This window comes from Enoplosus armatus, chromosome 17 (assembly GCF_043641665.1).
Source record: "Enoplosus armatus isolate fEnoArm2 chromosome 17, fEnoArm2.hap1, whole genome shotgun sequence".
In the NCBI taxonomy this organism is placed as follows: domain Eukaryota; kingdom Metazoa; phylum Chordata; class Actinopteri; order Centrarchiformes; family Enoplosidae; genus Enoplosus; species Enoplosus armatus.
In genome coordinates this window covers 4903035-4922954 of record NC_092196.1, presented here as the reverse complement: position 1 = coordinate 4922954, position 19920 = coordinate 4903035, and the positions used below count along the sequence as shown (strand labels likewise).

At 46.7% G+C, this 19920-nt stretch overlaps 2 protein-coding genes across 3 annotated transcripts; one reads left to right on the top strand and one right to left on the bottom strand.

Moving 5' to 3' along the window:
* The first annotated feature begins 1444 nt into the window (after nucleotides 1–1444).
* On the top strand, nucleotides 1445–11063 carry rtbdn (retbindin). The gene is made up of 6 exons (XM_070923194.1): nucleotides 1445–1604; nucleotides 2852–3031; nucleotides 3166–3265; nucleotides 3819–3947; nucleotides 4873–4969; nucleotides 9665–11063. The coding sequence occupies exons 2-6, from the start codon at nucleotides 2872–2874 to the stop codon at nucleotides 10019–10021; spliced, it is 843 nt and encodes a 280-aa protein (XP_070779295.1). The 5' UTR covers nucleotides 1445–1604; nucleotides 2852–2871; the 3' UTR covers nucleotides 10022–11063.
* A 5118-nt stretch (nucleotides 11064–16181) lies between these two features.
* junbb (JunB proto-oncogene, AP-1 transcription factor subunit b) lies at nucleotides 16182–17996 on the bottom strand. 2 transcript variants are annotated; one of them, XM_070922723.1, is made up of 2 exons: nucleotides 17726–17996; nucleotides 16182–17633 (listed from the first exon to the last, which is right to left on the bottom strand). In XM_070922723.1, exon 2 carries the CDS (start codon nucleotides 17623–17625, stop codon nucleotides 16714–16716), a length of 912 nt encoding a protein of 303 aa, XP_070778824.1. In that variant the 5' UTR covers nucleotides 17626–17633; nucleotides 17726–17996; the 3' UTR covers nucleotides 16182–16713. The 2 variants fall into 2 exon arrangements, with proteins under 2 accessions (XP_070778824.1, XP_070778823.1); XM_070922722.1 differs by having other exon boundaries at nucleotides 16182–17996.
* Nucleotides 17997–19920: the final 1924 nt, after the last annotated feature.

The window sequence follows — 19920 nt, the reverse complement described above, 5'->3', positions numbered from 1 at the left end:
TGGAGAGCTGTTTGTCTGCCTCTCGCTCCTCTGCGCTCACCCCCAGAAATAAAGTGCACTGTGGTGGCGACCCTCTGCAGTTATGAAACAGTCTGGTGGACAACAGGGCCCGGGCGAGCCCTCATTTCCTCCTTCTTTAGCTCGTACAGTACGAATCTCGAGTCTCCAGTGGGACCATTTCATCTGCACTCAATCTGTGTGTTTATGCGATGGCCAATCTGTCTGGTCCCTTCCTGTCCCTGCATGGTTTTGTTGCCAAAACCAATCATGTCTTAGGCATGTCACCAATTTCACAGTCTTGGCTTTAGGCAGACGTATCTAGGCCACAAGACACTCTCCATCTGCTCTTCTGTGGCCGAAAGCCTTGGGAGGTCACTCAGAGAGAGAGAGAGACAGAGAGACAGAGAGAGAGAGAGAGAGAGAGAGCCAGCCAGGGATTAGGCTGGTACAGCAGGTCCAAGGGGAGGTGAGATTAAAAGCCAGGAGAAATAACACACACATGGTGGAAAAACACACTGGCTGGCCGCGCTCATGTGCCCATAAACACCCCATCCAGACCATGTACTTTAGTGCTGCCGTCAAACGTTTAAAATGTTTGGCACCAAACGAAAAGAATGAACAACATTGCTTTCAGGGATTACACCTTTTGGTAGCATTGCTGGCAAGGTCACAAGCTCAGAGGTCGCACGCAGGTGACCCACATGCGTCCATTGACACAGGTGGACAAAAAACCCCCCCCCCAGCAAAACAGCATCCAGAAAAAGCTGAACTGAACTGAAGTCTTTATTATAACAGGAAGGGTTTTGCAACTCGCAGCAGCTTCCCGAGTGAGTTTGTGGTGTTTTGTTCCTGCAGAGATTTGTGTTCCTCGCCCTCAGCATATCACGCAGTATTAAATCTCACCTATACCCTCCTCTAACCCTGTCATCTGGAAAAAGCCCTGACCTCGTTGTGTGTGTGTGTGTGTGTGTGTGTCGAGAGAGAGGAAGCCCAGGGAGGACAGGTGTGACTCAGCACCACCTGTGAATGATCCTATCAAAATCAAGGGCAACACATCCTTTATGGAGTCGTTTTTTTTGTGTGTTTTTTTTGCCTTTAAATCAATTTGAGTAATCGTTTTTGTTTTTCTCTGTTTCCATCTACGACACTGCTGGGACAAACTCGGATGGAAGGCTGTCAACAAGGAGGATTTGGTAAACATCTCATTGGGAGATTAACAAGGAGGGAGTCTTTTTCTGTGTGTGCGTGTGTGTGTGTGTGTGTGTGCAAGAGAGGGAGGGGGGAGAGGGAGAGAGAGAGAGAGAGAGAGAGAGAGAGAGGACTTCCCAGCATGGGGCAGAGGGAGGGGGTGAGCTGCCTGGTGGAAGGAACTGAAATGTCCTTCATATAAACCGGTGACAAAGTGGCGAGCAGCGGCCCCCGGGCAGCAGAGATCACAGCCAGCACAGAGAGAGGCGGACGCAGAGAGCGAGCAGGAGACCGGAGCACCGAGCACCGCGTCCAGGCGCTGCATCACACCACAGCAACACACCGGGGAGATCCACAGAAAAGCATCAAAACAGAGGAAACTCATCCGGACGGAGAACCCTTTACCCCGCCGACAGGTAAAAAAAAACTCAACAACAACAACAACAACAACAACAACAACAACCCCGATCTAAACTGTTAGAATAACAAATAGATTAAGAGAGATTAACACCTGATTGGTCAGGTCGTCGTAATGTTCAGAGTAACATTTAGAAGGGTGTAACATCATTATCACAGCAGAATGACAGGTCCATGTGAGGATACTACATATATATATATATATATAAAAAAAATTAAAAATCATTGTGCCACAGCTGCTACACCAATTGAAAAAAAAAAAAACCCATGAAGCGCCTTGAGGTCAGTGTGAACTCATTAAGAAGCACCATAGGAAAAACTGGACATTTCATTTGGTCATTTTGTTCCAAGGTTTTGGACAGCTGCGTGATTATTTACCTGTTTGAGTCGCAGCTTTTGCCAAGATGCTCTTAATATGTTGTAAATCATACAGGCTACTACTGTCCGAGCCTTACTTTTAACATGTTTTGTGTATCTTGGTGCCCGTGGATATATTTTAGTGATGAAAGAAATGTATCCCGTGCAATAAGTTACAGAATTTCATTTTTCAGTTTTTTTTCTTTTCAATGTTGGACCAACTGACTCACATTCAATCACAAATCATTTCATTGGTATTGGTGAGAAACTGCATAAATGACTGACTGTAGCCTATTGCATATGCATTTTTAATTATAGGAATATAGTAACAGCAAACTGGAAGTTAGGAAAGTAACCCAATGTGCCAAAAGCTCTCAGTGTTTTCTGCATTTTATTGCTATATGACACTCGTTGTGTAAAATCAGGGCCACGCTCGGACCTGTCCAGGTCCAGGACGCGGCCGTGTCCAACAGATTTGTTTAATTCGTGTTATGTGGGCTACACATCGGCCAGCCGCTTGTCAGATTAAACAGCCGGGCATGTCATCCAGCTCAGCACGGTGCCTCAGTCCCACCTAATTAGGCTCACCCTGTCTACTGGGTCACCACACGCAGAGCTCACACGGAGCTAAACAGCCTGCGCCTGATGTCTCACTCACACCGTGTAACTCACTATATGGCATAATTGAAACGAGGAGGCGTGAGTAATAACTTAGATGCGTTTGAGTTTTGTACATGTCTCGACAAGAGTTTTTTTTTTTCTAATTCTAAATCGTGTATGAACGTGTGGCATTGGATTATGTGTGTTCTTTTTTTTTTTGCGGGGGATTCAGTGTGCTGTGTTTGCTCTGCCTCTGTCCAATGTCCTGAACCTTGTTTTTTTTTTGCAGACCTGTTCGTGGCTGTAGAGATGGGTGTCACCTCTCGCCCCCTGCTATTGGTTTGCGCATATTTCGCGGCTGCGCTGATTGGTGGAGCCCGCTCGGAGGGGGTGTGTCTCCAAGACGGCAAGCACAAGTCCACGCCCAGCCCAGAGCCGCACCTGAGGGAGTGTGGGCTGTATGCTGACAGTGAGTGACTGTGGGGGGAGGGGGGGGGGGGGGGGCTTGAAACACTGTGTTTAATGGTGTAATGATAAAAATACCAAAGTAAATCTCCTGACTGACAGCTGTCTGAAATGTTCTCCCGTCCTTGCTGCTGACAGATAGCTGCTGCACAGAGGAAGACATCCAGGATATCTCCCACGTTCCCTCTGCTAGCAATAAGAACGAACCTTGGGACAAATGCGGGCCTCTGAGCTCCGAGTAAGTCATGACTACTCGTTGGTGAAAGGTCGTAGTGTCGCATTGTTGTGTCTTTCAGCTCATTGTTTTTGTTTTATGGCCAGCAACTAAAAATAAGCTTCCCACCCTCAACCAAACCGCTAACAGTTAGCAGCTAACGCTAGCTAGTGAACACAGTAGCCGCTCAAGGGCAAGATATTTCCCCAAGGAGCTGGTGGAGACCAAAAACAGAGCGAAAACAAGAGTGAATATTGGACTTACATTTGTTAGGTGGCCAGAGAACTTGAATGCTAATGTTGCTCTGTATCTGCTAGGTGTGTTGCTAGGCAACTGTTTAGGTTAATGTTGTGCTTACAGCCCATCTTCATTGCCCCAATCTGTTATTGCATGTTTGAGTAGCTTCAGTGTAGCAGCAAATACCATGATCACCTCCGAGGTCATGTCATCATGCCTGCCTTGTGACCAACTATGCTGAGTCAGCCTTCCCAGGTTCAATAAAGGTTTAAATACAGATGTCAGCATGCATCGTGTTAGTGCTAACTGCCCCCCCCCCCCCCCCCCCTCTCTCTCTCAGGTGTGAAGGCTTCCTGAAGCGTGTGTCGTGTTTTTACCGCTGCTCCCCCGATGCCGCTCGCTGGCCTCATCCCCACCGCCGCTCGTACATCCAGGCTGTGCCGCTCTGCCACAGCTTCTGCCGTGATTGGTGAGGTGGCCAAACACACACCGCCAAGCAAACCTTAAATCAAAACCAGTGTCTGTCTGTGAGGATTAGCGGCCAGTGTGACAACGGCATACTGTGCTAACCATAGTAAGACAGAGCGTCTAATAAAACTGTATGACACAGGTGAGACCAAGGTTACATATATCAGTCTTTTCTTATAAAGTGGAGTAACGGTGGCTCCCAAGCTGGGGTTCACAGACAGTCAGGGGAATGAGGAACAGCTTTGTGTCGTGGTTGCTTTGCTTTTACACACAAATCAGGATCTATACGTTCCTGAGAAAAAAATAACTTGCACTAGCAGTGGTTGCTGTCACGTAAAAATATGAATAGTGGCCAGTATACTTTCTTATAATTACACTCGTGTGTGTACAGTAAATATGACTCTAACTCACTGATTAGAATGTCACACCTCGTTTATTTTGTATGTACAAAAACTGGTTATGGTTTTAAAGAGAGTGAGGACTCCAGGAAGGTACTGTGCCCTGCTAAGAAATAGTCTGGAACATAACCTCTCACGAAACAGCAAATTGTTGTTACACGTCACTTTTTGTACTGATTAAACAAACAAGATGAAACCTGTTGATTAGTGAGCTTTAGAGGTGCTGGTAGGCAGATTATGTTGCCTTCGGACAGAGCCAGGCTAGCTGTTTCTAGCCTTTATGCTAAGCTAAGCCAAGCAACTGCTAGCTGTAGCTTCATATTTAGCGTGCAGACTTGAGAGTGGTGTCGATGTTCTCATCTGACTCTCAGCAAGAAAGCGAATGAGCGTGGGAACATAGAACCATTCAGACACAGTGGGCCGCTCAGTTGTCTGGTACGCAACATGAATATTCAAATGAGACCATTACAGTTTGATGTTTTGCCATTTCAGATGTTTTATATTGAGAATTTACATACCTTTCTTCAGGTTTGATGCCTGCAGGATGGACATGACGTGTGCTCGTAACTGGGCCAGAGACCCCCGGGGACAGAACTGCACTGGAACCTGTGTTCAGTATCAGCAGGTAGGCTTTTGATCTGTGATTGGCTGCTTACATAACTTGGAACTGTTTTCTTTGAGGAGGGTTGGCATCAGTAGAAATCAGACACTCTAGCAAGCATGGCTTGGATGGATGGTAATTAGCATCCATGTCTACCCACCGCTTTGGTCCAGACTGATATTCATGCTGCCCAGGGGATTCATCTTGAGTTTAGTGATCCCATGGTTTTTCCTCCAGGTTGACTCAACAGCTATTGGATGGATTGCCATGAAATGTGGTACAGCCATTCATGTTCCCCTCGGGATGAATTGTAATAATTTTGGTGATCCCTTAACTTCTCATCTAGCGCCGTCATCAGGTCAAGGTTTGGTAAAACACGGTCAACATTACACCTGCTAAACATCAGGATGTTACCATTGTCACTGTGAGCATGTTGCCATGCTGGTGTTAGCATTTGGGTACAGGTACATTTGTGTAGTCTTGTTGTAAAAAATATCATATATAATATAATGGGTGTAGCATTAAAATGTAACCAGCTGTTTTATTATTAGCAAGAACATCATGTGAGTACCTGAGATTTTCTTGCCAGCGAAGGAGGTGCCACAGGTTTGAATCCCATTGACAAACCTCAGAGCTTGTCATTGGAGCCGTGTGGTGCAGGTAGAAGGTCGGATACTGGGTCACAGTAGAGTTAGCTTGTTGGTGGTCAAGAGAGTGTGCGGTAAACAAGGGGTTAACAGCGCAGGGCGGCACTGTGGGCTGAAGCATGAAAAGGTTCGGCCCCGCTTCGGTGGGCAGAGGCCAGCTGGATGATTTAAAAAGAGGCAGAGTTACTGAGGGGCTGCTGTGCAGCTGAGGCCGACAGTGTACTAACTGTCACACAGCACGTCATGACACTCTATCTGTCTGTCTGTCTGTCTGTCTGTCTGTCGGTCTGTCTGTCTATGTATGTGAGCGTGTCCCTTTTGTCTCTCCTTCTTCCTGTCTTCCCTCTTTCTCTCCTCTTATATCTCTTGTATGTGTCTCTCTGTCCCTCTCTCTCTCACACACACACACACACACACAATTACAGTGAAAAGGGCACACCAACAAATGAACCCCCCCCGCCCCCCCAGACACCAGACCTATTAAGGCTCTCTGGTGGATAGTAGATGATTACTGGAAATGACAGATTTGTAGTAAGAGAGAAAATGCAAAGAGAGAATATCTGAGTGCTAGAGTGTGTGTGTGTGTGTGTGTGTGTGTGTGTGTGTGTGTGTGTGTGTGCCTCTGCGCCTGTGTATTTCGGTGCTTTGTCTGCTTGCATTGGCCCATTTTCATGTAGGGCGCCACTAATGGCACAAAATAGGCTCCAATAAATTTAAAGTAGCTCTCAAAACAGAGTGTTTTAAACGGCTCCTGAATACAAAGAAATGAGTCCCCTCATTCAGCACATTCAACAAATCACCCCTCCTAGAGAGGCCGCAAACAAGTGCCTGCCTCTCGCAAACATTTTTAGAGGTCACGGCAGTAAAGCTTCCTGTTGTTTTCCCTTCAGCCGGCAGAGATGGGGAGATTTCACAGTGGCCTCGTGGTCTGAGCTCACAGCGCTTTAGGCCACCTCAGGAAAGCAAAACCGCAACAGACATGTCACCACATGAAGACTTCTCACAACTCTGAACTTATACATAGAATACACAGATTCACTGCTAAAAACTCTTCATGACACCTTTTCAAAATCCTGAACAGTTCACCCGATAGATCGAAACAAACTGGAGGTGTGTGCGTCTGTGTGTAGGATAAATATACACAGATACAGTCTGGATTTGTAAATGCTGACTGCAGTGGATGTCAATTTGCATAGAAACAGGCTAATACATTTAAAGGCATGCATAGGCAGACACACACACACACACACACACACACATCCGCTGCATGCAAACATCCCTCTGGCACTCGGCACCTCACTCTCTCTTTGTACTCATTGGTAACATTATTTGCCAGCCAAGGTCTGATTTATCTCAGCATTAGACACTCTTCCTGCTCCGGATTTTGTGGGAATGAGGTTACATCTGCAAAGAGAGGCCTGGGTCCGTGCCGGACTCTGGCACAACACACATCTAGAGCGGCATCTGTGTGAAATGATGGTCTGAAAGGAAAGGAAAAAAATATCATATGTGGTTTTACAGAACATCTTCTGGTAACTTTAGAATATGGGAGTAATATTTTTGACACTGTGAGTACTTTTTAAATGACCAGGTATATAATGAATAATTACAGAGTATGTACAGGGCACCGATAGGAGCCTCTAAGTCCTATCACAGTAGCTGTTTTCACTTTTCATTATTAATACTATATATTAAAGCCAGAATACACGATACTTGTGTAGCAATTACCTTGAAAAGGGGCTGAACAAGAGATCATTTTACAGCTTGCTCACCACGGACACAGTAATGAGGACGTTTCCTCATTCATGTTCAATGCTTTGTCCTGACCGTGATATTCTGTCACTAAAAAGTAAGGGCCAGTACCTCGGCTGAAGTCCCCCATGCAGCCTTTTCATGCACGGCTGATTCAACAAATTGACACGTCATTTGTTAAATTTCATGGACAGCTCGCTACAGTGATCTGTACACTGTGTGTTGTCCAAAGTAAAGTTAATACTGTTTGTTTGTGAGTGAGGTTTTTCAGCTTTGGATGTGACAGACGATCCCAAAGGTGCATGACTGTTCCCCAGTATTTCATCATCATTTTAAAAACATACGCATGTCTTTCCTATAACTACAGCTATGGAGGTGCAGCCTATATTTGCAGGCTTAGCTGGATGTTTTGTTCCCCGGCAGCGATAATTATGTAAACTGTATTAATTAGCGTCCCCCTAAAACACAAAGATGTTACCCCTGTATTCTCTCATCTCTTGTCTTCTTCCCCTCTACGGATTTCAGTCCTTTCTCTTTTCCGTTTCCTTTTCACACTAGGTGTAATGTCATTTCGGACAGCGAAGGGCAGAATTGAATACGATAAGGATAGGAAGGACAGGATAGAGCCCCGGGAAATTTCACTATCTCACTTCTTCCATCACACCATGTCGTCTAAAGCCACTTGTGCTTGTACTGAATTAGCTTTGGCAGCAAACCATGTCTGCCTGGGGAAGGACACACGTGTGTGTGTGTGTGTGTGTGTGTGTGTGTGTACCCCTGTGTGTATTATGGGGTTGCTGTGATAAGACCTAAGTGTCAGACAGGGAGTACATGTAGTGGAGAGAAATAGCCGTCATCTTCTTTGTCCTTCGAAACACGGTAAATATCTTACAGCTTTCTCTTCCCTGAGCACCCTGTGCGACTCAAGTCTTAATCCCCCAACAGACAGGAGGATGAAAGGAAGCAGACGTTGAGGGGGGGGGGGGGGGGGGGGGGCTGGGAGAATAAGAGAGGTACACAAACAGAGTGCAGCAATAAGCGAGAGCAGAAGGAATTGCAGTGAGGAGGTATATTGGAAGTTATGTAGGGGACAAGATGAGCTGTAGTAGGAGACAGAGACGCCGACTTGGCAGCTCATCTTAATGATGGTTATGAGGCCGTCACAAGAGAGAGAACGGGAGCTTAAACACAGGAAAGCACAGCGTGTGTCGCTGAAACTTCACTAATTAGCTTTCCCAACTATTTCTAAGTGTGTATAGGCCCACGCCGTTTACAGTCAAACGGCTTAAATGTTGAATTGTGATTTGTTTTTTTTGCAGCGTTAAGCAATGTCCCTTTTAATCCGCATACGTGTCTTATTAGAGAGGAGTATCATTTTCTTTATGCTCCAGAAAACACAAAGCTAATGTCAGCAGTAATTGGGAGTTTTTTTGTCCCCTCAAAGTAGAACTTGAATTTCTTGTCCGATGGCAACAGAAAATGTTAGTTTGGATCTGTCCGTCCTCTCTGTGAGGCTCGACAGAACCGTCGTGCAACCGTAGTGATGGCGCCGAGATGAAGTCTGACTGATACCAGTGTGAGCTTTTCAAGGTCATCGTGTTTTATAATTTGCTCTCAAGGCTGGTGGAGGCGAGGCGAGAGAGGCGGACAAAAAGACGCTTGCGAGAGCAGCTGCCAGGTGCCTGCAGCCCCCCCCAACACCTGGCAGAGGGTGTTTGTTTTCAAGGCCGGCGCTGCCCTGAAAGGCCAAAATCAATTATTCCAGTGGATGTTTGCAAGCAAAGAAAGGCTGTACTTGATGTATGTTGCAAAAAAAAAAATGTAACATCTGATTTCAAAACAATATTTCCGAAAATCTGCATTATTACAAATGAAAGGCCTTGCAGACCCACTTCAGTTATATCCTGACCCACTCACGTCGGAGTTGTGCAAGGCTGTACTGGGATTTGTGTGGGATGTGAGGTCACCGTGTGCTAATAGGGATGATAAAGGAATCTATTATTTTATCATATTTTATTATGTTGTGCATATAAGATTAAAACATGTATAACATTTGGGAACATGGGGACTCCATAATGAAACCTCTGCAAGTATGAGTGTTCTGCATAATGAGTACATTCGGCTGGTGTACTTTTACTCATGTAGAATTTTAAATGCAGGACTTATAATATATTTTTACATTGTGGGATTCTTTGACTCACCAGTGCCCATTACCCATTACCCAGCCATCATTTTGTCAGAGGAGGTAGATATCTCTTCACTCCCTATTAATTTTGTATGTGTGTGTGTGTGTGTGTGTGTGTGGTGTGTGTGCATGTAGATGTACCAGCACGGCAGGGATCTCTGCGAGAGCCTGTGGGGGGACGCCTTCATGACAGTGGAGGACGAGCCAGAGGAGTTGGGAGAGGCGGGAGAGGTTGGAGCGGAGGGTGACGGCGGCCGCCCCTGCGGCTGCCTGACCCTCAGTCCCTCAGACAAGGACGTGATCGCCGCCCTCAGGGCCCAGCAGGACGATCCGGAGGAGCTGGACACCACCAAGAGTGGCCTGCCTCAGTACCGGGCCCCTTGCCAGACCAAGCTGCCCCTGCAGGCCAGGAGCGGCAGGAAGGGGAACTCTGTGCTGCGTAAACGCTCTGTCGTGGTGGACGACGTGGAGGGGAGTGGCAGCGGCTTGTAGAGAGGGGCGATAGATGGCAAAGTATGTAGAGATAATTGTCTAGATCCTAACATACAAAATCTGTCTCTTGAAATGGAGTTGTAACTTTGCTCCCCTAACTAACCTTACCACACAAACCTAAGCTCTCATTATCATTATCATCACATTCTACACTCTAGTCTCTATGGTTTTAAATAATATCTGGTAAAAGACAGACTGACAAGCTTGTAACACTTCCAGTTAACAGCTATTTGAACAACCTAAACAGCCAGGGTTTTAAAATAAAACAATTAAAGATGCCACAACTGAATGATACAGTATGTTCAAAATCCTCAATTCTGCAAGGGCTCTGACTTCAATGATACAAATATTGATAATATCTCATAATAGCTGCACAAATGTTTTATTGCCAGCTAACAAGGTATTTTTTCTTTATCAAGGTCAGACATTTTATTTGCTTTGTGTGGCTCAGCACAACACATTACCGTACGAGGTGTGTGAAGTCTTGCACGCGGGAAATGTAAAGTCCTGTAAAGTTTTAGCGCCTGTGCATGAATCAAACATGTCGTCATTAACCAGCGGACTCTTCATGACAGTGTTGTAAGCATGATGTACCTGCACTTCACTACCCTGCTACTCTTTTCAATCATCTAGGTGACTTTAATCTGTGCATTAGTCTGATGTTAAACGCAGATCTTGCTGTTGTGATGCCGTATCGTGCAGTCTACACGTCATGAGGTATATGATAGTGGGGAAGGTCACGCAGAGTAATGATAATAATGAATGTAACTTAGGCTTTCTAACAGAGACTACTGGCCTGAACGTAAGGGATTCGTATTGATAATGACAACAGAGAGGTATGCTTCATGCCTGAGGGAAGGTTGTTGTGGTAGTTCGATCATGTATATCACAGATGTACTGCGGATGTTTCTTTTATAATTACGTCATGTATTTCTAGAGCGAGGCACTGATACATGTCAATGTTTTGTAAAGGGAAACTGATTGCTGAAATGGGTGTTTCTGTGGTTTACGTTCTCAATAAAGACAACATTTCTAAATGCCATCCCTGAGCCTGTCATAGTTCCTCAAGCCCCTTTTTCATCCAGAAGTCCCTAAAACAATGAAAGATGATGCATTACATTAGATTGATCCTTGTGTTTCTGTGTGTATATCCACGTCAGGGAGACATAGAGAACAATAAAAATATTTTCAAGTGTTTGTTGATGTAATACTCATTTCATCCACAAGAGGATGAGGTGCACCACTACCCCATGTTCTAACCAGGACCTTCCAAGTGAGTGTTGATGTCTCATGCACTCTAAACACAAGATACACTGTACGCTGTGTGTTAGCAAGTTATGTAACATTACTGTCACATTCACTAATTAAATCAAACCCAGCAACCATGCCCCCCCCCCCCCCACCCCCGCGGTGCTCGCGATGCTGAGATACTGAGAAACTTTTGACTGCAGCGTTGGCATCTTGAAACATGGCCCCCGCCTCCACCTCCACCATTATGGGAGCAGACAGTGTCTATGTGATGTCTTCTCACCACTGTCAGCTCCCCCTATTTACTGACATAGCATGACAAGTGTGTTTACCCTCCTGCCCAGACAGCTGTCACTCAGTCTTGCCCTTTCTTAACCTTAGCTTTAAGGGAGAAATTCAAATAGTCATATATTTAAATAACTATCAGGACAATTTATTTGAACACTGTCAAAGTCTGGTTTTATCATACGGCCACATTTTAAAATAAATGCCTTTTGGGCTTGGAAGGATTTAAGTCCTCTGCAGCAATTGAACTGACGGCCGGACATCTATCTGAATCCAGCAAATAGGCCCTCCCCGTGAATAATGTTTAAGTTAACCAATAATATCACAATGTGGCATGTCTCTGCCTCTCATTAAAAGTGACTAACACGTGGAGTTTACACATAAATCATCGTGGAGACGTGTTTCTCCGTGGAACAGTGTGTGCCCTCTGCAGGTGAAAATACAGTGAACACAAGCTGTGCGTCATGTTGATAATGCCACACACCACTTGACATTTTTCTGTTAAAAGGAGGAACAGTGTGTGTGTGTGTGTGTGTGTGTGTGTGTGTGTGGGTGGGGGGGCTATTTCTGTAGTGAACTGGTGCTACTTGATGATGTTAGCTAATAACAGTCCTCTGTGAAAGTCATCATCACAGCAAAGGACAGAGCTGGACAGAGAGGGTCACAAATGAGCGTCGTTCAGCACACACACACACACACACACACACACACACACACATTGAAGTTGATGACTGCGAGTATGTGAGCGCCTCAGTGATTAGACAAACTGTAACATAGATGAGATGAGGTTGTCGTTTGAATTTGACCTTCAAAGCCCAAAAACACTCTCTGCCTTTGCTTTTCCCTTTCACTTACTTCCTCTCACACATACACATGGTGCATCTGAGTGGTGACTAATGCCTTTGTGTGTCTTATTCACGTCCTCTGTCTGTGGATTACCCTCACATCAAAGAGGGAATATACAGTACAATGCTATATACACAATACAGTATGGAGAATACCACACAGTACTTTAGGGACTGTATGAAAATTGTTAGGGTGGGGGGAGTGGGGTTGGACCTTATGTTTCACACAAGACCCTCCACAGCATTGTGAATATTTAATTTGGACCTTTGGACTTACCCCAACCTGAACCTTAATATGTTAATGTAATAACAGTTACATTAATTACATTACAAATGCATTTGTTTTTAGCAATTAAAAGAAAAATATATATATTTATATACAAATCTGGTGTGAGACAAAAGTCAGACTACATTGCCTCCAGGAAAAAAAGAAGTACATAAGCCTCCCCCTCTTTTCTAACCCCCCTCCTTCCCTCCTAATTTTCATACAGTCCCTTATTGAAATGAAATACATAATGTATTGTAATCCTATAAGCTGTGCAGACAGGCAGGTTTGCAGTTATAAATATAAATGATGAATGCACTCTCCCTGTGTAACAGAGAGCTGTTGAAAAACATCATCCCATCTCTCCACAGTAAACCAGCAGACTGACATGAAGTATTGACGCAACAGGGGGACTCATTTGAACTTGAATTATCACACCCAGCTCCGATGACAACAACACACTTGTGCACCTACTGCAGACCAAAACTTCACTGAGTCGCTCATTCAGGTTACATTCCGAAAAATAAACACATAACAAGTGTCCTGCAGGCCAGTATCAAGAAGTCATTATATAAAGTAGAAGTTGGATGAATTCTTTGTGGGCTTAACATACCTCCCCCACACACACATCTTCCTTTAGTAACCAAAATGTGCCCTTTACTTGCTGATAAATAGTTTGTCAGTGTGTGTGTGTGTTCATGATCATAGCAAAGGGAGCCTTTGAAAGTAGGACAGCTATAATTGGTGCTAAATCTCTCTTGTCTGCTGCTCAAGAGTTACTCCACTAGATGGCGACGTGCGACTACCAAGACCCTTCAAACTGCACTGTGATTCACTGACGGGTTCAGGCTGTGCAGTATGTGTGAATCTATAGACCTGCTCTCCGGGGCTGCTGTAGTGTTAACACACCAACACACACTGGAAGGTGACCACGTTTCAACAAATGTAAACGCCAGCGCTCTGTTTGCTGTATATTCAGTCCCAATGTCCAGTAGGTCCGGCAGCTTTGTCTCGCCTCCCAGCCAAACTACTGGCCTCATCTGAGATGCCCTGATACATTACTGCCACTGGTGCATGATTGTGTTGAATTCATGGGACATGATGTGTTTCATGTATAAGAACCCCCCCCCCATTATCATCATAAGAGAGCTTTAAAATAAAGAACCTGGCTGTAGGCTTCAAAGTGAAAACAAATACAGATTATATAGCCTTAACACACACAACAGAATGTATAACCCTACTTCAATATGGTTTTTATGATAGCAGCAAACCTTCCTCAAACTAGGTCTCATGGCAAACCCCCCCCCCCAAAATTAGCCGTCTGAGTGACGCAACTTGTCATCCAACTTCTGTAAGAGCCTCAGATGGTACAGGTGGGAGGAATATTCATGGTTCTCGAGAAGAAGAAGAAGAACAGAAGACCGGAGGAGAGAGGGAGAGAATGAGTGAGAGAGCCGGGCCTCTGTCTGTCTGTGGGAGGGGAAGGGGGCTCGTGGAGAGGGAAAAAAAAGAAAAAATAGAAAATCAAACCCACCCAGAGCTCTTCATACGTCACCGTTCGCATCACAGATGTTCCCACAGACACTCAGTGTGGGTTGTGGGCCGAGGCGTGTGGAGAGCCAGCATGGCTTCAATTGGCTTGTGTGTGTGTGTGTGTGTGTGTGTGTGTGTGTGTGTGTGTGTGTGTGTGTGTGTGTGCTTTGGGAGTGTGTGTGTAATATGTAGGCCTCTGCTGTGTGCGTGAATGGAGACTATTTGAAAGTATTCCTTTGAGTAGGAGCGAGCAGCAGAAAAACATCGAGTGAAATAACAGTGGAACAGAGATGTTATTGGTTTTGACTCTGGTGACACTCTCATATTATTGTATTCATGAATATTTCACGGGAAATGAAACTTCCTTCTGGGCCACAGTGACACTGTTATTGATTCTTATCATACATGCTTGAAACTGTTGAAACAAAAACAGGCACTGAGCTTAAAAAATAACGTACATCCCCTGATATATATATATATATATATTTTTTTTTTTTTTTCTTTTTTGATAAAAACAAAAAAGTCACATAAAAGGAGAACTTGTGTGGGCGTGCCTGGTTCTGTTTCCACGTCCATGGCAAGAAAAAAATAACGAAATAGGAGGGGGGAGGGGGGGGGGGGGTTGTTATTGATGGAAATTAGGCTATTTAAATGGAGGTGTCGGATAAAAAGAGGTTCAAAACTTCCTCTCCAAAACAGCTCGAGGTGAGAGTGCGCTCACAGACCGCAGCCTTCTCTCCTAGGCTCGTTTGAAGTGGTTTTCGTGAGTACTGAGAGACGTCTCTCGGTCCTGGGCCGGCCGTCTTGTTGACTCGTACGTCACGGGCTGCTTTAACAGAAATCCCCCCTGCAGCTTCCCTGAGACCAGCGTCTCTCTCGGGCCAACGGTCACAAAAAGCACTGACTGTTTTTAACTCCGCAGATTGTCCTGCGGGGGCTCCGAACGGCCCCCTAAGTCAGTATGGTGAGCAATTAGTCTCCCCTCCGTCACCCCCACCCCCACCCCCCCCCTCCCCTCATATTATCATTATCATCTCTGTTTGGCGCATCTGAGGCCCGTGAAAACATTTAGTGACCCCCCCCTGGCTAATGCTTCGTGACTCACTCACATCGTACTTAACGCGGGACTTTCCCTCCCCTCCCTGCATCCATCTTTTGCGCCTCCGGTGCCGCACATATTTGGCCTCTGACGCGTCCCACCAGAATGTTGTCCTTGGCGCACCTCCATCCATCCATCCATCCATCCACACAGATGTTCCCGGGACGCCGACTCTCGCCCACCGCTCTGCCAAGCGGCGTGCCATCTTTGAGACGCCCCCGACATTCCCGAAGCCACCGTCACTTCCACTCGTGTGCGAGCTTTCAATTACACTGACACCTCGATTGCGGCTTTCGCGCCGTGAGTGGCACCGGCAGCTTTGGACAAAAGGACGTTGTGTTGAAGGACCGCAAACGCCGCATCGCCGAGGTTTTCACCTACTTCCTGGTGTCCCTCGGCAAGACGGACAAACTTTTAACCCTCTACCTGATAACAAGGCTGCGCTGTGTGTGACATGTTAGTCTAAAGAGAGGAAATTCCGCCAGCCTCATGGAGGAGCTCGCAGACCTTATCGATGCAATAGAAGGGGGGGGGGGGGGGGAGGATTGAGATCAAATCTGGCTGCATTACCTGGGCGGGGGTTCCCAGAAGTCCTCCCATATGACGAAGTATTCACCAACATGCCCGTATATGGACATGCCCGTGCGTAATTAGGAAAGGCCTACGTACGCGGTGCTACGCTCTGTGCGTAAAAACACCGAAACCAGAATGTGCTTGTGTAGGGGTTCCTCACCGGGACCCATAGAAACTGTTATGGTTAACAATATGGTAGGAAAGGAACCTCGCTCGTCCTCCCCACTCTTTCCTGCATGTTTACATGTGTGCCGCGTCTCTCCAGTGAAATAAATGTATGTAAAACAAACACTCCAGTCAGTCAGTTTCCGTTTCATTTCAAGACACTTTACTTAAATACACATCACAAATAATAATAATAAAAAAAAAAAAAAAAAAAAGAAGACAGTGTAAACATTGGACATCATTAGTTTGTCTGGATCAACCGGACGAACAAAAATAATTTACACAATGAATAAATGCAGCATTGCATGACAATATCAGTTGCAAAAAAAAAAAAAAAAAAAAAAAAGGTACAAAGAAATACAATAATCATTTCCCATTTTCTACCATTAGTAAACCCGACTTCTGGGCCTGTGCCCGCCGTGTTGCTCAGTGTCTGCTCAGTCTGGATGCTGCCCCTATGGTGTCTAGGGTTGAATGGTCCTCTGAGCGATGTCCAGCATCCGGAAGTACCATTTCAATCAGTCTTTTCACCCTAAATAGCCTAAAAGAGTTGTCTACACGTCGCCCTCGGCCCTGTGATGCTGTCAGTGCAGACAACACACCGGCCGGTGTCCCAGTGCTGCGTGTGCAGAACTTGACTCCAGTGTTATCACTTTTCAGTCAGTTAGAAGTCTCTCGCTTAGAATGCTTCCATCTTGCTCGTGAGCATCAGCTGACAGCCGCTGCTCACGTGCGTCAGGACCTTCTGTTTGAGCTGGGCGACTTGGTCCCGGAGCACCGATGCCGTGTTGGAGAGCCCCGCGTTGTCGTTCTTCAGACCTTTCACCTTGTCCTCCAGCCGGGCGATGCGCTCCAGCTTGCGCCTCCGGCATTTGGTCGCCGCGAGCCGGTTCCTCAGCCTCTTGCGCTCCGCCTTGATCCTCTCCTGGGTCTCCAGGTCGATCGGGGACATTGGGGGCGAGCCGTCGCTGCTGAGGAGGTCCGGCACGGTCTGGGGTTCCTCTTTCAGAGCGACGAGCCGCTGCGGATGGAGCCCGGAGCCGTGGAGAGTGTGCTGGAACGGGTGCGCGCCGTGCGTCGAGGTCTGCGGGTGGCTCTGCTGGTGCGGCGGCAGGTAGCTGATGGTGGCTGTGGGGTAGCTGGATGCGGAAGAGAGGCTTGTGTTCGGGCAGTAGGCGTTCAGTGTTGTGTAGATGGGAGGCTCGGGCTGCAAGGCGGAGCCGAAGACACTAGAGGCCGCCGCCGAACACGTCGTAACTCCACCGGCTCCGATGGACACGTTAGGAGGGGGCATCTGGTTCATCTTGTGCAGCTCGTCCAGGGCTTTCACAAACCCCTCGGCGAACCCCTCCTGCTCATCGGTGATGCCCCGGTTGTAGAAGTACTGGCCCGGGGTGGGAGTGGTGATCACGCCGTTACTGTTTTGGATGATGAGCCTCTCCAGCTCGGGGGATGCGAGCTTCAGGGACCCCACGTCTTGCTGCCCCCCTTGGTAATGGTCTGCCTCGGCTCGCAGCTGTGATTTCAGGTTGCGATAGGGCTCTGTCAAGTTCAAATTCATATTCTGCTTCAGCAGCTTGTAGTCGTGCATGGCTGCATCTGAGTGGCCGTAAGCCGACAGGAAAGAGTCGTCATGATAAAAAGGCTGTTCCATCTTTGTAGACATAAAGTCGTAGGGACAGTAAGCTTACCAGCTGCTCACAGAAACGCAGTCTCTGGATAATCAACAAATGTCAGTGTCAACAGAGAACATGCGCCCGTCGGCTCTCTTCTACAGCGTCCCAAAATCACAAGGGAATCGAGGATCACTCCAAAAAGAGAAAGAGTGAAAGTCCAGGGTCCGACCAAAAAAAAAAAGGTGTGCGCTGCTCAGTGTCAGCTGCTAAAAGTCTCTTCCAGTGTCCGATTGTTGAAGGAAAAGTTACAACTCGGAATCCCTACTGGCTGGCGTGCTGGTCTCGGTGCTTGTTGAGGTGTGTGCGGACCGGTCTCTTCGTGCCTTTTTATATAGGCATAGACACACGCTTGCTGCCGGGGCAGTGAAGCGCCGCGATTGGCCGGCAGCGCTGCCTCCACGCCCAGCGAGAGCGACGTCATGTGACGCTGATGCCGGGAAGAGGCGACTGTAAACAAGCCTGTAGGCAAGAGAGCGCACCGAGGAGGCATCGCAGCGGAGACCGGTGTCAGAAATAGAAGAGCCCACTTCATTTACGCCGCTTCTTTTTGCGCGTTTATAGGTTGAACAAGCGGTGGTTGCGTAAGCGAAGAAGTGAGAGTACTTTGTCGGGTCAAATCACTGCTCTCACTGCATTCGCACATGCGCTACATTGTTAACAGAAAGCGCCTTTTTTTTGTCAGAGTTCGTCTCATGAAACCAGCGTTACACCGAACACAGATCAGTTCGTCTTCAGCCTGGTGTTGGGTCCCTTACATAGGAATTACAGCCTATATCAAACGCCGGACAACTGTTCTGTTTATTATGATCCATCCTGTGGAGGAAGTCCTGATGCCTTATATGGGCATCATGACGCAGCAGTTCCTCTCCGGGAGAACCGGGAAGCCACGCCCACCGAGGGGGGGGGGGGGGGGGGGCTCATTCCAGCAGCAGTGCTGCTCCTGTATAAACCCCATCCATGAGAGTGAGTTGGGGGCTTTCTGTCTCAGCAGGGAGGAGCAGTGAGCGTCCATCTGTGTTTCACTGACCAGGACAGATCCTTTAAAAGGAGCTGTGTTAGGAAACACCCTAGAGCTCACCGTAGGAGTCTTTTTATGTCATTGATGCCGACATTAAAATCAGATTGATTCAAAATGCCTGGATGCCTCCATGTTTAGTGACACACACCACTGAGGCAGCAAACGGAGTCTGTGATCAGTGACGGCACAAACACTTCCTCCTTCGGTATCCCGACAGGTTCGTGAGGCACTGCTGATGTTGGACACGTTTCTTGAAGCGTCAACTCTGCTTTGATCCCGAATAGAGAGGGAACATTGTCAATTATCTCAAGCGGGAAGGGCCATGTTCCGTGAGTTAGACTGTTGACCTGCAAGGCCGGTTTCACAAAGATTACCTTTGATTTTGGTTTTGCTGTCTACAGGTAGAAGTGTTGTGGTTCTCTCTCTTAAGAGCACGGTGCGCAGAGAAAGGAAATGTGATTCCTCAATAGTGCACCTGTTTCGGCCGTGAAGAAGGGAACCTTTGTCTCCTGTTTGTAATTCTTCCAACGCCCACACTAACACAAATACCTCCCTGCACCAATGTATCCCGTATCCCTGCACAGACAAAACAAGTCAGGTCGGATGCTTTGCTTCGGCAGGCGCTAAATCCTCTGGCTGCACCTGAGGGATGAATCTCTGATCATGTTCAACATGTCGTGTATACCGGGAAACACATCAATAACAAGTGTTTTGTTTACAGGTGTCAGCTGGAGAGGCCAGAATAGATTACATATTATACAGCTGAATAATGCAATATAGAAAGCGACAGATGATCAGTCAGTCTGGATCAGGCGTACCCCTTCATCCCCACTGTCACGTTCCAAATATGTTCTTATGAACGGATTACAAACTGGATGCTATTTAACACTATTCATTTTTACAAAAGTTAATATTGTCGCAATCACATTTTCACAGCGTTGGAACGGTCAGTCTAGGCTGATTTGGTCAAGTTTGCATTTGTACTGCATCCACTAGGAGTGGCAGAAGCTGAATGTTCCAACCATTCATCTATCACATTTAGCTATTTCAACTGTTTATCTGTCACTTCTAGCTAACAATGTCAACTGTGTAATCCTTACCTTCAGCTATGCTAACTGCTCATCCGCTGCTTTAACCATTTCAACCGTGTATCCATTACGCTCAGCCAACTATTTCAACTTCTCTGCTCGCC

What these genes read in the sequence shown, in the direction of transcription:
- rtbdn (XM_070923194.1), top strand. Translation starts at nt 2,872, where the DNA reads ATGGGTGTCACCTCTCGCCCCCTGCTATTGGTTTGCGCATATTTCGCG. An exon ending in TGCGGGCCTCTGAGCTCCGA is followed by an intron (nt 3,266 to 3,818) that starts GTAAGTCATGAC and finishes TCTCTCTCTCAG; the next exon opens with GTGTGAAGGCTTCCTGAAGC. An exon ending in CACAGCTTCTGCCGTGATTG is followed by an intron (nt 3,948 to 4,872) that starts GTGAGGTGGCCA and finishes ACCTTTCTTCAG; the next exon opens with GTTTGATGCCTGCAGGATGG.
- junbb (XM_070922722.1), bottom strand. Translation starts at nt 17,700, where the DNA reads ATGTCTACAAAGATGGAACAGCCTTTTTATCATGACGACTCTTTCCTG.